General features: G+C 35.9%; 2 protein-coding genes across 3 annotated transcripts in view; both read right to left on the bottom strand.

Moving 5' to 3' along the window:
• Positions 1-768: 768 nt before the first annotated feature.
• On the bottom strand, positions 769-12,279 carry LOC137385594 (uncharacterized). Its single transcript, XM_068072087.1, has 13 exons — positions 12,201-12,279; positions 10,918-11,481; positions 10,274-10,412; positions 8,799-8,976; positions 8,524-8,703; positions 7,606-7,842; positions 6,723-6,854; positions 6,202-6,355; positions 4,808-5,005; positions 3,571-3,714; positions 3,092-3,202; positions 2,072-2,179; positions 769-1,391 (listed from the first exon to the last, which is right to left on the bottom strand). Exons 1-13 carry the CDS (start codon positions 12,247-12,249, stop codon positions 1,171-1,173), a joined length of 2,415 nt encoding a protein of 804 aa, XP_067928188.1. The 5' UTR covers positions 12,250-12,279; the 3' UTR covers positions 769-1,170.
• Positions 12,280-12,773: 494 nt separating this feature from the next.
• Positions 12,774-23,560, bottom strand: part of LOC137385595 (small G protein signaling modulator 3 homolog) — a 28,483-nt gene continuing 17,696 nt past the window's right edge. The window contains exons 9-17 of one of the 2 annotated variants that reach the window (XM_068072088.1): positions 23,289-23,512; positions 21,415-21,597; positions 20,528-20,683; positions 20,286-20,449; positions 19,510-19,674; positions 16,988-17,036; positions 16,717-16,802; positions 16,203-16,325; positions 12,774-12,918 (exon numbers count right to left, since the gene is read on the bottom strand). In XM_068072088.1, the coding sequence (XP_067928189.1) occupies positions 12,774-12,918; positions 16,203-16,325; positions 16,717-16,802; positions 16,988-17,036; positions 19,510-19,674; positions 20,286-20,449; positions 20,528-20,683; positions 21,415-21,597; positions 23,289-23,512 (1,295 nt within the window). Of the gene's footprint in view, positions 12,919-12,974; positions 14,329-16,202; positions 16,326-16,716; positions 16,803-16,987; positions 17,037-19,509; positions 19,675-20,285; positions 20,450-20,527; positions 20,684-21,414; positions 21,598-23,288; positions 23,513-23,560 lie in introns of those variants that run through there. The other variant, XM_068072089.1, reaches the window with a different exon arrangement.

Here is a 23,560-nt window from a genome sequence, read left to right as displayed (position 1 = left end):
ACCACAAATGGTGTTATTGTGTACACAACTCTTATTGTTAGAGTAGGTTGTTTTGTTCATTAACTTACCATTATGGTGCTAAACGACCAAGCAAGAAAACAAATTTGATGAGGTTGTCAAATTTGAAAAAATCACGTGCTGGCAAATCTGAAAAATATTACATACTTTGCCTATGAGGTGCAATATTGAAGTTTTGAATTTGATAAAAACGATGATGTGCTCAAATACATTAACAATGGCCAATAGAAAAAAAGTCAGCCACATGCATCACAAAATGCAAGATACCGTAAAACCTTTAATTGAACGCCATCTCTATTTGAACGCTGCCTCCAATTGACCGCCACTACAGAAGAAGGGTTGAAAAATAGATTGCCAAAATAGTGTGTTACAATATGTGACATTTCTGATTTCATAATAGCCAATAGTTTGGTACATGTAATACTTGACATGTACAGCAAGTATTTACAATGCCACTCAGGCCTTGACATGTACAGCAAGTGCTTACAATGCAGTAATGCATTGCAATTGCATTTCCTGTTTTTACTCAAAAGAAGCTTGGCGATGGTTTTCCTAGTATGTTATTTTCCAATCCTTTTACAACAGCAAAGAGATTGTCTATACCCATGTCGTCAACAAAATTGGATGCTTTTCCTAGGAAATCTACTACATATTTATTAATCCAAGAATTATTTTCAACACCTCATACATGTATTTAGTATTTTCTTTATTCGCCTTACATGCAGGTGGTTGTTCCTCAACCTCACCAATACACACACCACAAATACTTAATAGTTAATAAGACGGTCTAACATATTTTTATATAGCCTACTATATTTAATTAGAAAGCAAGCGATAATGTGTTAGAGTGTATAAAACTTGCATTTTGTGCAAAAATAATGAATACATAGTTTTGATGAAATATTAAAATAAAATTGTAGCTAGTTAAATGTCATATACATGAATATGTTTATTTATAAAACTATATCTAGCAAATCATTTTTGAATGTCTTCACAACCTGTGCATACTCACACTTGAGCAGTGAAATAGAAAAACTAATTCTCAGCAACGAGATAAAAATAGCTGATAGCTTGATGCAGCCCTGTACTGGCTTCTCACTAATCTATAATTCCAGACAATGCAGTACTATAGATTACTTTCTGGGCATCTGCCTATCTATAATATCCCCCTGCCATGTACACAGGCGTTTGTGGATAGGAGTGTACTGTTGGCTTCATAAATTGTACATTTGGTTTATTCGCTCGATAGCGACGACGATGGCGGGTGAGAAGACACGAAGCTGTGATAATAACAAGAATTGTGAGGAATATAAGAAGACAGAGTATGGCTATGAACGCATCTGTGTCGATTAGAGCTTGCAGCCCAGACCTCACTACAACAGTAATAAATTTATTAATAATCGTATACAATAATTACTGACAAGTAATTACAAAAAGGATTGAACTAACATTCAACTAAAGAATGTAAAGATTTAGTAGCAGATTTAGCTATACTAAATATTATATTATTATATAATATTATATTATTATATAACATTATAGCTTTATATAACAACATAGTATTATATATAATATAATATTAAATATTATATTATTATATAATACAATATTATATATTATATATTCAAGTTGATTGTAATATTTTTTATTTTTTCACTTGTCTAGCAAGAGGAAAAATAAAACAGACAAATGCCATTGGCGATTGAAGAACACCGGATGCTCTGCTAATGAGAGGTTATTGATCAGCAGTAGGTGAATGTTTTAGAGTTTTCGGCAATATGGGAGATTAAAATATATTTGAGTTCAAATAATTGTAGCTCTATGTAAATGCTCATTCTAACATCAAGTACAAAAAAGTGCAACAGCTACTAATGTTGTGCACACATTAAAGTTTAGGATTTGTCTCCCTTGCTTGTTGCGAATGACTTCATGACAATGAAAATCTCCATTTAGTTTGAGCTCTGTGTGATTTTATGTTTAGCAGTTAAAGCAATCTAAGATGATATAACTCTACCGCAGAACTAATTGCAAAATACTGAATATATCTACTTACGTAATAAGGGTGCGGGGGCAGCAGTTCCTAAGCAAAGATAACTTCCAATACTATTTACACAGACTTCACTTCCGCACGGGTTGTTGCTATTTGTGCATTCATCCAAATCTGTAGCAATAAAAAGAGTTAATAATATATTATTTTTTTAGTAAAAAACACTCAAGCATAAGAAGATTTCAATAAAACCTTTAAAATTATAAAAATATGCTGAAAATAGAATTTTAAAAGACGTTACAAATATGAAACTTGTATTAAAAATGACCACATACATAATTGGAAAAAAGACAGTGTTTAGATATACGCAAAGTTGCAGTTATGACAAGAGTGCATTTTTTTAATTTTCAAGAGGCTTTGTATAATGATACTACCTCTGTCTAAGTACTTTCAAATTATGTTTGAACTAAAATGCCATGCGAAACATTTGACATTGACCTATCAGAACTGAAGCAATCACTGAGAAGCTATAGAAGGTCTAAAAAAATTCGACTGCGCACTTAATTAAAAACCGACTAAAAAGTCTATATTAAAAATATTCTGTTTTGGGAGAAACTTATGATTGTCAGTGATTAGAATGTAGTGAATATTGATCCTGTTTTTGGTGTTCGACTCACTGCCACATGGCGGTAGAAAGTTTAAAATATTTGCTGAATTGGGTGAAACGTAAAAAAACTTTTAAGCAATATAATAAAACAAAAAGCATGATGACCATATACATGTACATTAGTAAGCAAACATTTACGCATATTTATTAATGGGCCACCAACTGTTGACAGTTTTTCTCCTTCTTTGTACATATGCTAAGAAATCATTTTGAGAAACTAGAATAATTATACCTAAAACAAACAGGGTTTAGAAGTACTGAGCTTTGACAGCTTTAATGTTTACAGGTCAAAGTTCATACCTGTAGGTTTGCTTCATGTAATTCCTCTATGTATTTGCAGTTTTAACTTGTAAAACTGCAAATACTTGGAATTGAAAGAACCTTTCAATTCAACTAAAATTCAATAAACTTAAACTTACCAACACAGATGTTTTGTTCAAGACGATAGCCTGATGGACAGCTGCAGCTGTATGAGCCAATAAAATTGGTACATCCATGAGAGCAAAACTCCAATGCACACTCATCAATGTCTGCAATTTCATTATACATGTATATCCATTGACATTCATGAATAGCTTAGTGGCATTTATAATTCTAGAATAGCTCAAATTATCATGCATGCAATGCTCGACATGTACAGCAAGTGTTTACAATTTCATGTAGGCTTGGACATGTACAGCAGGTGCTTACAATTGCATGTAGGCCTTGACATGTACAGTAAGTGTTTACAGTTGCATGTAGGCCTTGACATGTACAGCAAGTGTTTACAATTGTATGTAGGTCTTGACGTGTACAGCAAGTGTTCACAGTTGCATGTGGGTCTTGACATGTACAGCAAGTGTTCACAATGGCATGGCACCAAACAACAAGTTATTTCTAGAAGGAAGTATTTACTGACCGACACAGATGTTAGGAGTGGCGACTGTCAAATGAAAGCCCGGAGGACAAGAACAGAGGTGACTGTAGGTACCGTAAGTGACTTGACAAGTGGCGGGTTGAGAGCTGCCTCTGACGCTACATTTGTTATCACATGAGCCAATAGCTGAATAATACAGAGGCAGCGCATGATAACAGCTAACCTATAAAAATGCTGGATCGAAGATAGGTCATTAAGTTAAAAACAAGCATGTGTTTTACAATACTAATGATAGTAAGAAGATCTATGACAAAATGACTAGTAAAAAGTAATGCCATGCTTGTCATGTAATGACAGTGCTTGGTAGTGTTCTCATGTACTAGTAGAGAAACACACCGCCAGGACTAGTTTTTTGTGAGCTACCTTGGGTGGTCCTAATACTTATTCAAGGCTTCTACTGGTACTGTCAGATTAACCCGAAGGAATGCATTTTGCAACACATCCAGTCTGACAGAGCCAGGTAGCCATTTCATTTGCCCAATGTGGACAGGGTAGATCTTTATCATGCCCACGTTGTCAGTGTGGTACACGGGGCCTCCAAGTTATCCGAAAGACCCAGCAATTTAGGGTTGAAAGCTTGCTGAGAGCTTTTTGTCAGATCGACATTAAGCAGGACTCAAACCACCAACCCCATGGTTGGTAGTCAGAGACACTACCACTAGGCCACCCTGGCACCCAACAAGATGATTATAGCAGCTGCAGCCTACATTATGGATTGTGATAAAATCTATTTCTATAGATGAACATAGACGCATTTGTTTACCGAATTTGCAGTAAATGACTTTTCTAACCTCTTTTTGACCAATTCTGATTAAGATTCGCTTGATCCTGAGCGCAAGAGACTTTCATTTAGCCTGAGATTCAAAGGACTCTTAGTTAGCCTGAGGTTCAAGAGACTCTTAGTTATCCTGAGGTTAAATAATAAGAGGCTTATTATTATTAAGCCTCTTATTAATTACGCCTGAGGTCCTCAGTCCTGAGACTCTTAATAAGTCTCAAGCTCAATGGTTTAACAATTTGGAAAAAGTAAGATTGGAATATTAACAAAAACTATTGTTTAAAATAGAGTGAAAGGTCCATAAATTAGTAGCAATGTAATGTACCATTAAAAGCTGCTATATTGAATATGATTGCAACTTGATCCATAAGAATTTTTATAATGTCCTCCAACCATCAAAGTACTAAGAGGATTGTTCAATATGATCTTTCCGTTGCCTACCCATATACCCTTTTTCTCCAGCTACACCAGGTGGTCCAGTGACTCCTTGTGGTCCCCGTGAGCCCTTGTCACCTTTAGCACCTGATGGACCCCTAAATCCTCTTAAACCAGTGGGACCAGCATCTCCGATAGCACCGACCATGCCAGCAGCTCCAGGGATGCCTACATCTCCATCAGGGCCTTGCTTACCAGAAGAACCTATTGGAAATGAATTTTAAATACTGCTTATTGAAAATGTAACCAAAACACAATTATCAATTAAATTAATAGTCAACGAATTATATTTTTATGTCATGAAATACGCATAATATTGCACTGCCAGTAAGTTGGATAAAAACCAACTGCGTCCAGCTATAGTGTTTTTTTCTATGTAGTATTTTTTTATAACTGAAAGTAAGGCAACTCTATTTTATTACACTTTTAACAGATATTTTGTATTCTTTGTTTTCCTAAGTATAAATTTGTAACATCTGAATAACTTGCCGCTGATCTTTGTGAGAAATAAGGAAGTTTGTCTGAACAATAAACCTTGAGTAACAGAGTAACAGGGGAGCATAACTGAAGTAGAGAGCATACAATTCTACATTTAAAGAGTGCAACTCCTACATACAATTATAACCCACATATGTAGGAGTTTAACTTTTATACTGAATAAACAAATCTAAGATATGGAGAGCATAACTCCTATACAGAACAATCAACTCGTATATGGACAAAGGTTTTCTATATTAAATATGCAGTGTCATTATAGAATAAGCACACAGTTCTAAATAGAAGGCGTGACTACCAATATATCCCGTATATAAATACCCTGTTCAAGTTCATAGAATACGTGATACTCCAAAAAAAGCAAGTGTTCACTTACTAGCTAACATAGTATGCATGTCAATAGGTCGCAAGAAAAGATATTATTTTGTATTGCTATTATATTCACAACTCTATGAGAGAGAGAGGAATCAGGGCAGACGTAAACTGAGATACAAAAGATCTAGTGGAGCGTAACATGAAGCTAAGGAAACTAGACACAAACTGATGGCAAGAGAATGTAGAGAACAAAGCTACATGGAATTCAGTGATAAAGCCTAAACCATAAGCCAGTGATTTGTCAAAATGACCAACTCCGAAAGAGAAAGGGAGAGCAAGAAGAAAACTGAACTCTCATCTATATAGTCTTACTAGCTGTGCCTCCCGGCGTTGCCCAGGTGTTAAAAATAAGCTTGTAAACCAAGTAAGCTTACTAATTATAAGCTAGTAATTTCAATAAGCTAGTTGCATCAGCATTGCTGTAACAATGCATCAGTATTGTTATCCAGCTACAGTTATTCTAACAATAGCTATAGCCGGAATGCAGACAGACATACGGACATACTTTGAGAAATATATATATAGATTACCTTTTCCACCTGATGCACCAGTTGATCCCATGGCTCCAATTACACCTAACACCCCATGACTGCCCTTAGCACCAGTAGCTCCTGTAGCACCAGGTGCACCAAAGGCAGAAGGAGACCCGGCTACACCTTTATCACCAGGCTCACCCTTTGACCCCTACAAATGTGATTACACCCAATAAGACTCTAAAAAATTAAAAAATAAGATTTCTAGGCATTCATAGAAGTATCTTTAGCTGTTGAATATTGAAGTTTTTTCATTGCTTGTCGATCTGTTACACGTCTAGCTGTTCCAGTAGATAGAAACACAACATATATAGTACATACAGATATAGTACAGATATACAGATATATACATACGTACAGGTATAGTACATACCTTAGTGATATTTACATATCACTAAGGTGAGAAACAGAAACTTGGTAAAACTGGGAAACTCACTTCATCTCAGTAACTAAATTTTATCTTAGAGCAATTATATGAGCTATTTAGCTAAAAGAAAAATAAAAAGTAATTATTTTACCTGACTGCCTAGAGACCCAGCTTCTCCAGTAGGACCTCTGACTCCGCTAGAACCGGTACTTCCAGCTATGCCATTAACACCAACGTCCCCTTTCTCACCTTGATTGCCCTGTATTTCCACTGGTGTCACAACCTGCAAGCAATAATAGTTCTACCTCATCAAGACGCCCTTAGACAGACTTGATTTTATAATTTTCTCAGTTTCATTACCAACCTTAATAAACAGCTTTGTACTTCATACAATTCTTGTCAGTAAAAAGCTCAGTAAATGAAATACACTCATCCTAAAGGACCAAATTTTGAAGCAACCGCAAATGACCACAATGACAAAGACCCCTGAAAACTGTTATATGGGAAATAACAATGTACATGAAAGTTGTACTAAAGTCAGCCAATGTAGGTTTGTGCGAATTAATCCAGTAGAAGCTAACATCTAATACGATGTACTCAATGTGTTTCATACGCGTTACGCTATAGGACTTCCTTTAAAGTATTTACTAAATTATTAAAAGCAATTTTGTATAACAGACAAGAATTTAACATTTAATGTTGAGGTGATATAGATACACAAATACGCCATTTAGTTTTTTGTTCAAGCAAAGATTAAAAGCCTGACCATTGTAGCTGCAGATGTCTTAGAGATACAGAACACTGCTGATGATTACTACAATACCTAAGAAAGTAATTCTGTTAATATTTCAAAGGTAACTCTATTAATATTTAACTATTAGTATTTCTCTATGTGATGCTAGATAGGTGGATACCTATGTCTAAAATTAGACATAGATATCTAAATTTAGACATAGGTAGACATAAAATCCTTGTTTAAAACTATTTGTTACTATTTCAATAGAGGCTTTTCATAGAGTTATAAATAGTCTTACATTGACGTTATCTTTTCCAACAGCTATGGGAAAGTAGAATGACTCTCTATCAGCTGAGCCATAGAGCAATGCCATAAATCTAGCACTGCTATTACTATGCTGCAGCATGTAGCTTTGTCCATTCTGAACAGATACCTCTCCTGTCGAGTACTCTGTATTGGTTATCGCAAACCAGTTAGCAGTCAATGGTTGGCCATTAAGAGAGAGACCAGCTATATCTGTAGTTTTGACAATCACCTACATGCAGCAAATAATACAAATAATAAAAATTATTATTTTATTCAATCTATATAAATATATAGCAGGTACATATAAATATTTATATACATGTAAATATAAACAAATCAATCTATAATATAAGAGTTTATATATATATTACATTTGTATTTTGTATAAATATATGTTTATATATTTACATATATAAATATATATTTACTGTTATATGTTTACATAAAAAATTAATTATTTATAAATTCATATAATTGTGCTAAATTGTGTTTTCTACTCTTACATGCAGTTGGATGACTACCAAAAACTCATATTAAAAAAGTGATCACTGTTGTGCATCTAGACAAGTGTAGATGAAAAGAAAAAACACAGATTTAGGTAGATTAGCCAATTTTAAAACTAACATCATCCTTTAACATCTCTCTTACCGTATCTGTTTTTCCTGTTACAGCTGATCAGCCTTTCTAACCTTGAAAAGTAATGACCTATGACTTTCACTTGAAATTAAACCTTGTTCATCTGTTGCTAAACTGCCTCATGCCACAACGAATTTACCTCAACACAATTTAGTATTAAGTGTAAATATTTAGACATGACAGCAGTTACACCAATGAGCTTACATGTTGAATGGAGATTAGAGATTACAGTATTTATTGGCTGCCTTAAGTCAGCGCTTAAAATAACCCTCACCAGAACAGAGATGTCATACTCGAGGGAAGAGCTACTTTGAGGCTTTATATAGAGAGGAGTAGAAAAGACAAAGTCAGCGCTGTACTGACCGACTGCGGGTATAATAATCATACTCGGGTCTCCTGCATCTATGTCCTTGTACTGGTCATCTTGAGATTGACTGGATGTGATAACCGCAACCTACGATGAAATGCACAGATCAAATAAATGTAAAAATAACTTGAGATGTAGCAAAAAACATCTAGCTAAAAGCTATATATCAATGACTAACTCACCATCACAGATTTGTCACCCGAGTCGATAAATAGAGGACCATAGGCTAAAAGTTCTCTGTACTCTCCAGAATTAATGGTAAACATTTCTTCTATGTTTCCTCTGACTTGCACTTCTGTACTGTCCAGATGTGCTACTATTCTTACAACGTCTGGTCTGTCAGGTGTTCGACCAGGTGTTCTGAAATTCACTAAGGCTATAGTCATTAAGGCTATAGTCATTTTCTTTGGCGTTTATGAATTAGTTAGTCAAATCAAAGAAGAATTATAAAAAAATTATAGCCTGTTCATGTTCACCAAAGGTTTGTTGAAAGCCATTCTAGCAAAATCAATTAGTATTTAGATAAGTTGTAAATATATCACACAAAAAACTTTTACATCGCGATCTATAAAATACAATAGTCATTTACTTTTATAGTTTGATCAGTTATAGGAAAAGAAGACAACTCTTTAATTTCATAGTCAGGTGTTAGAATGGCTTGCCAAAACCTGCACAAACCCCTATCCAATGCTTTAGCTTTATATCCCATTCTGCTGATTATATGACCAATATATGAACACCGAATAGACCCACCCCTCGTACCTACTAGCTGTAGCTGATATACCAAGTAGACCCGCCCCTTGTACCTACTTGCTGATATACCAAGTAGACCCGCCCCTTGTACCTACTAGCTGATATACCGAGTAGACCCGCCCCTTGTACCTACTAGCTGATATACCGAGTAGACCCGCCCCTTGTACCTACTAGCTGATATACCAAGTAGACCCGCCCCTTGTACCTACTAGCTGATATACCGAGTAGACCCGCCCCTTGTACCTACTAGCTGATATACCGAGTAGATCCGCCTCCTGTACCTACTTGCTGATATATAGAGTTTTAGCCTTTTATGAGTTTGTCGTTGTATTGACTGGATTATCAATACTATTTTCCCGGCAGTCAGGTGTGATGTGAGTGGTCACCAGGTGTACTGATAAAGCACAGAGAATAAGTATGTGCACAATTATTCTCAAGCGTCAAAAGCTAGTTGATTGGTTCAGAGGCGTTCAAGTGTTCGTCTCTCAAGCCGAATCTCATGAGTTTGAATACGGTATGAAGCAATCTTTTATCCTAAACTTTAATGGCTTCGAACAGACGGATGTACACAGCTCTTATTATAGTAAAGATGCTTCTTTATTAACTTGTTAAAAAATATTTGAAATTCTAAAAACTGTCGTGTTTCAACATTTCATGACCAGATTGCAGTTTTCTAATAAAGAAAGCATTGTTACAACACTGACTCTGCCTCAGGTTTCTCCAAGACTCTTATGAACAAAAGTCCCATGAACTAGAATATCAAAATCGAACAGATTCCATCAAAGCGCTTGTCGAGCAACAAAATAAACAAATTTTAATGAGTTTACATGAAATAATCCGGCTATGATTGCTGATGTTAAATATAGCAGCAACATGAGTGATGAGAAATGTGTGTTGGTTATACCTTGCAGTGTAATACTGGAATCCCCATTGCACTACAGGTGGTAGTTGGTCTACCAAGTGGTCTCGTGATGTTCCATCCACTTTTGTTCGAACATTTCCAGTAAAAACTGACACCTTTTTATTGGCCACAACTCTGGTTCCTAAAGAATTGAATGTAAAATAGTTAACACTCGCTTCAATTATATGTTGACAAATTATATGTTAACATATTAACAGTTAACAAGTTGACTAAACTGTTGAGCTTTTTTATAAAATGCAGTTACAACTGCTGCCAGCCATTCACAGAGTTGAAATGTACCATAAAAGCATGGATGAACATCTACTTTGTATTTACAGAATTTATTTGTATATACTTTTGTAATACAGGAGCGCACAATTCTGTCATTCCAAGGAGCTAGTCAGTTTCTCATCAAGTAATCACTATAACCTCGTTAAATAGCGGGCTATTATAGTAAAAAGTTTAGCTGAAATAGCGTTAGTATAATGTACGATATTTTTTATGAGACAATAATTGAAGCATAACATAGAATCCTTCAAAGTGTGGAGTAAAATATTTGAAAATGTAAAGTAAAACTTTGAATCTATGTCAATACTTTTGCCAACTGTTTTGTTACGACAAAAATTATTAGAGAAATTACTTTTCACCTGTCAAGTCCTTGCCATCTTCAGACTTAAGTCTTGCTGTTCTGTACTTTCTAGCCAGCGTAAAGCTGATCACATCTCCTTCTCGGTAAAATGTATCTAGCCATCTGGCTTGTCCAGAAGCAGAAAGAGTGATATCGACTTGTGTCTCTCCATCTTCCACCGCCACTATGCCTATCTGAGTATTGTACTCAGGAATATACGCCATCGCATAATATTCCTCGCCAACCTGATCAACTCTGAATGCGGTGAATCCGTCGGTCGAGTATGTGTTCCTATTTAAAGCATAGACAATAAGGTCAGAATCGCCTACCACTTTAATAGCTCGATCATTCAAGTCATCCGTTTGCCGAACAAATGAAGTTAGGGTGAGATTCTTCACGGTATTCAAGCTGAGAGAGAACGTGATGGGTGAAAAGAGGTTTCCATTTGGGTTGCTAATGGTTACTATGGCATCATCAGCTCGAGATGCGAGATAGACCTCAACATCCTTTTGCGTAGGTTCCTCAGCAACATAGTTGTCGAGATAGAGGAGGACGTATTCGTAGTCCTCTGCTTGAACTGGTTCTGCAAAAAGAGAATGTGACTAAAAAAGTAAGCAAATGACACAGGAGATGAAGTAACAACACCCAAGTAAAAGACAGTGGAATCTCACAACTCATCCATACCTGTTGTCAAGGTTACCATGTTTGTATGCTGTTAGTAGTATCGATCAGATGCAATGAACGTTTCTGTTCGCTTAGCTGTTCAATCAAAGTTTGATAGATGAACGCATTTTTTCAATCGAAGATCGCCGTATTTCAGTATCGGAGTGGCTGCATTGTTATCGACCATCAGTTTATCAATTTTAGAATTTTAATAGAATCAATATTTGAGGACAATAACAATTTGTTTGTAGCAACAAGAATATATATTATCTCATCTAACTTTTTCTAATTTGTTGCTTTGGTTTCACAGATGCTCAGCGAAAAAGGAGAAACGATCATGGAACTCAGATTTGAACATATGAATAAACTCAAACTGACACTAAGCTAGCTGACATGACATCATAGACCTATTAACTATACTTACTGTATAGTTTATAGGTATATGCATGACATTTAACCTAGCATTCGCGTCAACAGCATCAAGCCTACAAGCATCAAATCGGTCAAATTTTAAGTTGTTCCACAAATCAATGTTGCAGCCATATGTAGTGATATTTCTTTCATAGCAGAGGTATTTAGTGCAAGTTTAGACTCCGGCTGAGCTAATACTGTACAAAAGAGAATATGTAATAGTCTTACCCGTTTGTATAGACACTGCAGCAAGGCAGCAGATCCACCAAAGAAGCATCTTGCTAGTAGATGTAGACGGTCTAGTCACACCCACTGCAGGCAGTCAACCCTAATACTATGACCACTCAACGTAGGTATTGATTAGCCAGTGATGTGATTGGCCGATTAGACTGTATTATGTATATTCACTCAGATGTTGCATTGCTTTTATTTGATTTACAATAGAAAGTATTTGATACCTGATATGGATTGTTAATGAGTTTACATAGAGTAATCCGGCTATTGCGGTCTATGATTGTTGATGTCAATTATAGCGCCAACAATGAAGGTATGTATAACACAAAAACACATCAGACTTCCAAAACATGTATTCGATCTAGGAGGATGTTTGATGAATTACTAAAATGAATTTATGCAATAAAAAGAGGAGGCGAATCCAAATGTATACCTTAAAATATGCAAGATATGTAGCTATAGCTTATGCTGTTCACAAGTGTCAAACCTCTATTTAGAAACAGTTCGGCTTTGACAGCCTTAGTTTCACAGTCTCATATAGAAGTATGCATTTCAGCTTCAAGATGATTATAGATTCCAGCTAAACAGGTGGTGTTTGGTTAGCATGTCATTCAGTGTCTCCTTGCCGGAAGGCGTACCATTGAGAGCTGTTTTATCTTTCACTGACATTTCCCAATTTGCCGACAAACGAAAGGCAAACTGTGCCAATACCCTACAGATAAATTTCGTTGACACGACTGAAACCTCCATTTCTTTTCATATATAACATACATTTATTCATGTCATTTATGCATGGAAAAATTAAAACCATAAAGTACTATAAAATGTCTGAAACAAAACAAAGTATAAAATATCTATATTATTCTAAATATATGTATAAGCAAGCCTTTACCAAGAGAAGTAACATTGAAAAGCTAACAATATAACAACATAATAAACAATGGGGAAGACAAAACCATAAAACAAATACATGTATATAAAATAACAAATATAGGAAGACACCGCACAAAAAGCTGGAAGTGGTTAACCACTCAGGGAATACTGAGCTGCATTTTACAAGAGATTTCTGATATTCATCGACAAAAATAAACATCTAATATACTCTGAGGAGTGAAAGCCAGGGCAAGAATAAGCGAAGGAGAAGAAACATTTTCATGTTGCTGAAAAAGCTTGCCTCTCTAAAGCAATTTAACTTCAAACCAAGTTAATGGAGTTTAACAAAGCAATAATCATTGGGCTGACGAGGTGACTTGGATAATATTATGAACTGTTGTAGGAGATTGATATGAAATATGTCATGGAAGCTAATATATAATTAACATACCTTCAACATATAAAAGACAATCTTGATAAAAAATATAGCAATATTGCATCATTTTTCAAAAACTACTAAAGATTTTCAGTTTAATGAAAATATGTGAAATTTCATGATTGACCGATTCACAATTCTCACTCGATACATTTATTGAAAAGCAGCAAATGTTTGATGCAAATGCGCTGGGAGTAGTTTATCTGGAACTGACACACAAGAGAGAAAAACTTCTTAATTAAAAAGCATAATGAACCAGCTGACTAAATATGATCGCCGACTTTTCCATTCTGTTTGGACATTAAATAAGAGAACGCTACAATGCTCATAAGCTAGATAAGAAAATGAACAAATATATAGTACCAGGACAGGAAGTTTAACAACAGGTAAATTTGCTTTGTAATCTTATGATCTCTTACCGAGAAGGAACTGCTTTTATGGAGGAAGTACCCACTTATTTAAAGATAACATTTTCCACTGGTAAATAAATTTAGTTAGAAAGTATATATCTACTAGAGGCATGTGTGAATCTTTGGCTCTGCTGAAGTATAGAGCTGCTTATTCTAATGCAGACGGAGACGACCATTAATTTGAAACAAAATGGAGCTAATAATCAAGTTATGATATGTCAGCTACGAGTCAGATGCAAGCTGGGACAGTGAAGGGACTCAAACAGAGCCCATCTCCCAACTAAAGAGGTGGTACTTGGTGAGCATTTCCTGGATATTATTAAGGAAATCATTCTCCCATTTGTTTTTCTTTTTCATGATTTCATGATCCCGAGCGAGGCAAAAGGCAAACTGGCTCAACAACCTATAAGAAACAGACAAAGCTTCTACAACAAGCACAACACTGCGATTGTGCACACAATCTGTAGTGCAGCACATAAAGTTTACAAGGTGCAACATTCTGAGAAGAGGTATTCTGTAGCGGGTAGTCATAGAAGCCTCCCGAGACATTCCACAAGGAACTAGTGAAGCTATACATAGAGTGAAACAATATTTTAACCCTTAAATTACTAGAAGAGTCGAAGAGCGTAGGTTTTTATTGGTATTTAGGCAAGTGTTGCAATCAAACAGCAAAATAATTTTTCATAATGTAACCAGTTCGTTTTTGGCAACGACCATTAATGCTCAAAATCTTTTTTTTTAAGAACGTTTTCATGGAACTATCAAATTTTTTCTATCAAAGGACATCAGAGATTTAATGAAAACTAACAAATCCAATAGTTGTGCAGAAACTTGGTGACTGGTAAATGCTGATACTTCTCCTGTTTCGCTATGACCTTCTGCTAAGTATCTGATATTTTTAATCTCTATATATATAATCTCAAACTTTATCTTTTGTTTGTTTTTTTGTTGGTCTTTTGTTTTTGTCGTCGGTGTGTTCAGCGATTCAAATCTAGCAATGCAAAATGCCCACTGAACTGGATTTGATCTCATGGCAATTACAAATAAGCAAACACACGCACCTAACCACAAGGCTAAGCTGTTCTTATTTTATTTATCTCATCTACATTATCCTTATTGCAATTAAACTTATACACATAAGTTTTACTATGAATTAATAATACCTTTTGCATCCACATTTCTTTCAAAAAATTTTAAAAAAGCCGTTTTAAAATTTATTATTCATTTTTTTTATTTGTAATTTTCAATGTGCCGCTACAGTGCAAATGTAACGGCACAGTTAATGTCTTCAATTTCCAGTTATTACGAAGGGTAATCGCTAGAAATTGTTAAACTGAAGAATGTCTGCATAGATATTCTCAAGTGGAAATTGTCTGTACATTCTCTCTCCATTCAGTCAAAGTATCAGACAAAGAAAGTCTGATATCTCATTTTTACGTTTGCACCAGTATCAAGAGGTACCAGTATCGTCCATCAAAACTTTGAATACAATGAGCTTCTGCTACAATAGTAATCTTTTTTTATACACATACTTTTATGTACCCATAGTTTATTTTTTCTCTAAATTTATTTGAACCACACAAAAACACTTTTCTCATAGTATTAAGTTTAAAAGTTGGAACAGCAAATGATATATATGTTAAATAAAAATAAGTTTTCTGTCAAAAGACTTTTTTATGACCCGTGCAACGCCGGGCATTCACCTAGTCTTTACTATAATAAGAGCCATGTCCATCTGTCCATCTATCCAAAGCCAATCATGGAGGTAAAGAAAATAAACAATGCAGCGCAGAGGATTCGAACTCTGGTACACAGCTTTGTAGATAGCCACACTAACCACTGCACCACGCAGGCACATCGTTGTATGGCAGAACAATTGTGCACATAGCTATTACACCTGACTATCTCTCATGGCGCACAGGACTTCCAGCATTCTAGTAGAAATAAAAGTAGTTTTGGAAATTCTACATTTACCATGTTTGCCATATTGTTACCGTCCCCAGTCAGTACGGTAAAGAGATGAATACGTTTGTAACACATTCATGTAATGCATATGAACGTTTGTGACGTTTGAAGTGGGTGATCTGCGCGCATGACCATGCATTTAACAAAAATTTTGCCAAGTATTACTTGCGTCGTGCTAGATTACTAATTGAATGTGCATCAAACTTTTAGCGGTGAAAGGAGAAATTGGAAGCAATAACGGAGATACATAGCAACAACAATGCAACAATAACAGTGAGATGAAACCTTAATTTCAATTGGAAGAGCACTGACCTGAGATCACACTTAATCTGAACCCAGCCTGGGCTCCTCATAAAAGACCACTGATGGTACCATTTCTTGACTATAGACTCCGAAGAACAAAGAGCTTCCAACCAGAGGTGAAGTGCTTGCTCACTGCAATCAAACGCTGACCAAATGATCCGTATCACATAAAGAAGAGAATTGCTGCAACGCATCGCATTCTGTTGCATAACACAAATGAATGTTCCCATTTCTGCTGATGTACATCTATCTAATGCAAGTAGGAAAAAGTGACAAGCCTTACACTGCTTCCCGCCTTTTAAAACAAACAACTACAAGAAATTAAGTATGTTCGAAATCTGAAGCTCATGAGTTTTTTAAATTACACAAGTACTTGATATGGTTGGCAAAAACAAAGCTGGATAACCTACGGTATAGAAAGATTTAATGGGATAAAAATGATAAAATTTGAGACTAATATTTTCATTTCTCAATCAATTTTCTAAGCCAAAACACACACGGGCATGACCAAGGGGATGCTCACTTGAGTCCGCAGCAAATGAGTGATCTCAATTTGACGTCCATCTGAGCATGCACGGCATCGTGGGTAGCATTCACAGCCTGAACAGCCTAAAGTCGCACAAGCATGCAAATTGAACACGGACACAAGAAACCACAACTCTTAACTTTGTTATGAAAATCAAACAAACTGTTGAAATGGACAGTCTAGTACATGACTAGCACAAATTCACGCATCAAGTTAACATGCCCACTACTGGCACGCATGCCGGACCAAGATACAAAAATAAACTAACTTTGTAGAGGAGTTCTTCTGGAGTCAGCACTTTACAATCTTCATCCAATCTGCAACAGAATCAGTAGTGAGCATAATTTTTATATTTAAAACCCAAGGTAACTAGATGTAGATAAAATGGTAGCTGTATTCTTGCTTGGTAAAAAGAAAACGACTTATCTTACAGCTCATGAGCAAAGGTCTTCTGTGAGAACAATACAACAAAATTATGCAAATAGTTGAAACTGTATCACAACACAACCGTGTTGAACAGATAATTCCAAGACTATCCAAACACAATCATGTAGAGCAGATGATTTCAACTGTATCACAATACCACATATAGAGCAAATAATTCCAACTGTATCACAATGCCACATATAGAGGAAATAATTCCAACTGTATCACAATGCCACATATAGAGCGAATAATTCCAACTGTATCACAATACCACATATAGAGGAAATAATTCCAACTGTATCACAATACCACATATAGAGCAAATAATTCCAACTCTATCACAATACCACATATGAAGCAAATAATTGCAACTGTATCGCAATACCACATATAGAGCAGATAATTTCAACTGTATCACAATACCACATATAGAGCAAATAATTCCAACTGGATCACAATACCACATATAGAGCAAGTAATTCCAACTGTATCACAATACCACATATAGAGCAAATAATTCCAACTGTATCACAATACTACATATAGAGCAGATAACTCCAACTGTATCACAATACCACATATAAAGCAAATAATTCCAACTGTATCACAATACCACATATAGAGGAAATAATTCCAAATGTATCACAATACCACATATAGAGCAGATAATTTCAACTGTATCACAATACCACATATAGAGCAAATAATTCCAACTGGATCACAATACCACATATAGAGGAAATAATTCCAACTGGATCACAATACCACATATAGAGCAAGCAATTCCAACTGTATCACAATACCACATATAGAGCAAATAATTCCAACTGGATCACAATAACACATGTAGAGCAAATAATTTCAACTGTATCACAATGCCACATATAGAGCAAATAATTCCAACTGGATCACAATACCACATATAGAGCAAATACTTCCAACCGTATCACAACACCCCATATAGAGGAAATAATTCCAACTGTATCACAATACCACATATAGAGCAAATAATTCCAACTGTATCACAATACCGCATATAGAGGAAATAATTTCAACTGTATCACAATACAACATATAAAGCAAATAATTCCAACTGGATCACAATACCACATATAGAAGAAATAATTCCAACTGTATCACAATACCACATATAGAGCAAATAATTCCAACTGTATCACAATACCACATATAAAGCAAATAATTCCAACTGTATCACAATACCACATATAGAGGAAATAATTCCAACTGTATCACAATACCACATATAGAGCAGATAATTTCAACTGTATCACAATACCACATATAGAGCAAATAATTCCAACTGGATCACAATACCACATATAGAGCAAGTAATTCCAACTGTATCACAATACCACATATAGAGCAAATAATTCCAACTGGATCACAATAACACATATAGAGCAAATAATTTCAACTGTATCACAATGCCACATATAGAGCAAATAATTCCAACTGGATCACAATACCACATATAGAGCAAATACTTCCAACCGTATCACAACACCCCATATAGAGGAAATAATTCCAACTGGATCACAATACCACATATAGAGCAAATAATTCCAACTGTATCACAATACCGCATATAGAGGAAATAATTTCAACTGTATCACAATACAACATATAAAGCAAATAATTCCAACTGGATCACAATACCACATATAGAGCAAATAATTCCAACTGTATCACAATACCACATATAGAGCAAATAATTCCAACTGTATCACAATACCACATATAGAGCAAATAATTCCAACTGTATCACAATACCACATATAAAGCAAATAATTCCAACTGTATCACAATACCACATATAGAGGAAATAATTCCAACTGTATCACAATACCACATATAGAGCAGATAATTTCAACTGTATCACAATACCACATATAGAGCAAATAATTCCAACTGGATCACAATACCACATATAGAGCAAGTAATTCCAACTGTATCACAATACCACATATAGAGCAAATAATTCCAACTGGATCACAATAACACATATAGAGCAAATAATTTCAACTGTATCACAATACCACATATAGAGCAAATAATTCCAACTGTATCACAATACCACATATAAAGCAAATAATTCCAACTGTATCACAATACCACATATAGAGCAGATAATTTCAACTCTATCACAATACCACGTAAAGAGCAAATAATTCTAAGTGTACAACAATACCACATATAGAGCAGATAATTCCAACTGTATCACAATACCACATATAGAGCAGATAATTCCAACTGTCTAGCTTAGAACAGTCAGACATGGATGTAACACCATCATACAAATGTACTGATTTTAACTCAGAGGATGGCATGAGATATATCAGAGACCTGAAGGTCCGACAAAGGACGAGTCGAGCATATACGGACTGGTAGTCCTTGTCTATCTCCGACCGACACGCCTCCTCTATGAACAGCCATGGATGGGTGGAGCCTCCAAGAATAGTTGAACTTTTTAGCCCGTGTTCCAGAAGGGCTTTGATCGCCGAACAAAAGCTGTGTAATCAGATGGCAGTGCTTGTAAAAGCCCCACTACATAATACGAGGTATCAAGTACCTTTTCAAAACAAAAAAACGGAATAATGTTGGATAGTACCGTACTTTTCGGACTAATAGCCGCTACTTTTTTCTGATGTTTTGAGCCATGCGGCTTATATAAGGGTGTGGCTATTCTGTGGTTTTATCTTTCACTACTAGGGGCGAATCAACCGGAATCTCTGGTTAGTGTGCCTCTAGCTGTGAAAGAAAAAACGAAACAATGCCTAACGGTACTGTTCTGTTAGGCATTGGGTTAAAAAACGTCGGTTAATACGAAACTATTAACGTTTTAACTAGCAAAGTTGCTGCCGTGTTAAAAATCACCATCCTGAGTTCTGCGGCCTATACAAAGGTGCGGCCTATGTATTGTTTTATTGTCATTTTTGGAAAATAAAGCAGATGCGGCTTATATAGGGGTGCAAATGATAGTCCGAAAAGTACGGTATGTAAGTTCCTTATGGCAACAAACCGGTAGCTATGACTAATATAGACTTAATAGGCACAGCTACTAAAAGCTAAATAAACCATCTTATGAAGTAAAATGCGTATTAGAAAGGAGGGCAACTTACGTGCCCCTGACAAGGTCGGTTATTTCTCCAGAGACTGAATCATCGCCTGCCGTTGTGTAATCCTTGGTTCGCTCATCAAGCAGTTCTACAAACTTGGCAGGAAACCAACCTGTGTTTCCATGCAGTTCTCCCACCCAGCAGTGCTCATCCTTCATCGAGATTATCTGGTAACAGCAAGATATTTAAACATCTAGACCCATAAAACACTGTCTAGCATGACTTACCAATTTAATCAAATTTACCTCTATCACATCATTCTTCCTAAAGCCTAGTTCATCCTTGTCATGTCTATCAAAGTCTACGAGAGCCTTAGCTCTCCGTCTCCTTCTCGTCACAACTTTGATGTAGCGATCCCAGTCTAGGCTGTGACTCAACAATGTGTAGTCTGCATTCAAGTTCTGTAACAAACAACGGACATCACATAGAGAGTTACCTCCCACCGATAAAAACTTCTGACCAGTATGTATTGTAGTTCATGTTCATTTATCTGTCACAATCACATATAAATAGGCCTGGACTGAAATCAATAGAACATGTTGATATTTCGTGAAGGAAATGAAAAAAGCTGTGTTGCAGACACATAAATGAAAATGTTAGATTCTTGACACACAATGTAAATGGTACATGGAGAGAGGAGCGTAAATATGCGCATCATTTTTAAACTCTGTTCACAGAAACTAGTGGCGGGGTTTATGCAGCTGTTGAACCATCAACAACTCTACATAAAACGAGTAAACAAAAAACATTGAGAAGGTGAATACCAACTGAAAAATGCCTCCTATCGAGTTCCACAGATTAGCAAATGCAACTAGCAAACTGTCAAATAATTAACTCAATCCGAAAACCAGCAATTAACACCTGTTTGGCATATCTGCAATTAGCAAACCTTTGACATTCACTCCACCATTTAAGTTTTAGTATAGTTGTTGTGAAACCTAACAGAGCCTTAGAAAGGCAACAGAGCTTACATGGGGGCATTATCTTTCCGAAAAGATGCAGCTAGGAGATGAGGACAACATACGAGTATCCCACAAACAGCATGATAGCATGGCACCTATTGCCATAACTCTGAACATGCCTTTGGTTGCTACCAGACGCATTTGACAATAAACTTGATTATACTACTTGCAATGCTTGTGTCAGCAGGGTTTAAACTTTGAAAGTGTTTCCCAATTTGCAAGATGGCAGCACGCAGATCCACAAGAAGTTCTGTCTGCTTGATGTTCTTGGCTTTAGGATCATCGGCCCCCAGATCACCCCAGAGGTAGCTGAACAGCGAAGAGGACTTTTTCATTTGCCTTTTCGTCAATTGCTACAAGAGAAATAAACCCAACAACATTGAGAAGCGCATATGGAGCTCCCTATTTATTCAGTTATAAGAAACAAACAGACCTAGTACCTAAATGCTTGGTTATACGCAGCCTAGGAAACCTTTATAGCCCAACCCAAAACGACACGCCATGTTGAGGTTCCCTGACATATTTCAAATCAACGAAGTAACCATTACAGAAAGTACAAACGATCAGCTAGAAAAAGTGATTTAATGGAATGTGCACGACGCTAAAGTCTGTTAAGTCAAAGACCGATGTGCTGTAAAGTTGGTGCATCACCTGAACTTAAAACATTCACTTGTGTACGTGAGGACAGAACAAAATTTCAAAAGCTTTTAGCTCGGCCATACCTGCTTTATTTCAACCATTACATCATCGGAGAGCATCTGCTAGCCAACAAATTGTAATATTTAAAAGAACTTAGGCATGTCTCAATCTCAATACAAAAGCTACTGATAGGTTCAGAGCGACTTACAGGTATATTTTATGTAATAAACTGTAAAACTACGTCCCGTGGTAGTAAGTTCAACTAAGTAATTAAGTGGCTCAAATTGTTAACCTCTTCTGAAAACAACTGATACCAGAGTGACAAAACAACCTAGCCATCAATTTATAATGGCAAAACACTGGCTACCGGTAAATGATCTTAGCTAAACATTATTCATCTACTAGAAACATCAATCTTTAATCCTGCTGAAGTATGCCAACCCCTGCAATTTAATGCAGCCCAAAAGAATTTAAAATTGAAAGCATCTAGAGGCAACTGCTAATTTGAAGCACAATCCAAGATACGTACAGCCAACAAATAAGGTAGAAGAAGACCCCCCCATGATTTTGTTTGGTACCCCGGTTTTACAATATAAAATGCTCATCGTATGACAAATTTTAATATTTTTATATTATATTCTAATATATTTTAATATAGAACCTACGGTTTCCTTTTTAATAATTCTACGTAGCGCTATCTTACTCTAAAAAATTCTTAGTTCAAAGTGCTCTTTACTTAAAATTTTAGGAAAAAACAGCTGAAGACTAACTGGGGAAGTAGTCAGATGATAAGTTTGATCAGCATGACTACTTACCTTAGTCTAGTTTAGTGTATATTATTCCAATACTTGTGGGGCACTTTTAATTTAAACACATACATGTTTCTGTACCAGAGGTGCTAACCACAGGAGCTAACTAGCTATATATGTATGCGTAAAATTCAAAACAGAACAATGTGAACTAAAATTATAAAAACTACTGTAAGCTGTTTTAGACAACCCCGCTTATCAGACACCAGAAAAAAACTTGAGAGGACAAGTTAAGGTCACAACAAACACTACATTTTATTCCATATCTAAATAGTATTGGCCTATATTCTATAATGTACTAATATACCAAACTGTAGCTCAAGGTATATTTGTATCCTGATCCCTTCAGTTTATGATACAATCCTTCACCTTTTAACACCAGCCCTGAAACCACTTGCACAAGACGTTTAAGACTAAAAACTCATGATTGAGAGTATATTAAATTTACTCAAACCAACCATGAGTGTCAGCATCTAACAGCACCACTCGAAGCACTATTCCTGATATAAAAAAAACACTGACCAGTGTCAGCTCATGGCTTATTAAAAAGTTGTCGCAGGCAAATATAAAGTTAGTCAGAAACAATGAACCTCTACCTGTTTAGGCAGACGACCTGATTGTTCCGGGTTGACAATGGCTCCATGATCAGCCATAAGGTAAGCTAGATGCTTCCTGCGCTGTGATTGAATGAGCCCATAGTTGAGAGAGTGAGCGATACTTGTAGAAGCTTTTATCAACTCGTCTACATCATCTATAGTCGCTGGCAGCTCAGCGAGGGCATTGGTTATCTGAGAGCAGTTGTCGAGACACAGCAGTTTGTCTTCCTATAAAATAGAGAATAGTGACTGAAAAGCTATGAACTTAATTC

The sequence above is a fragment of the Watersipora subatra genome, chromosome 1 (genome assembly GCF_963576615.1).
Source record: "Watersipora subatra chromosome 1, tzWatSuba1.1, whole genome shotgun sequence".
Classification (NCBI taxonomy): Eukaryota; Metazoa; Bryozoa; class Gymnolaemata; order Cheilostomatida; family Watersiporidae; genus Watersipora; species Watersipora subatra.
This window is presented reverse-complemented; position numbering and strand designations above follow the sequence as displayed.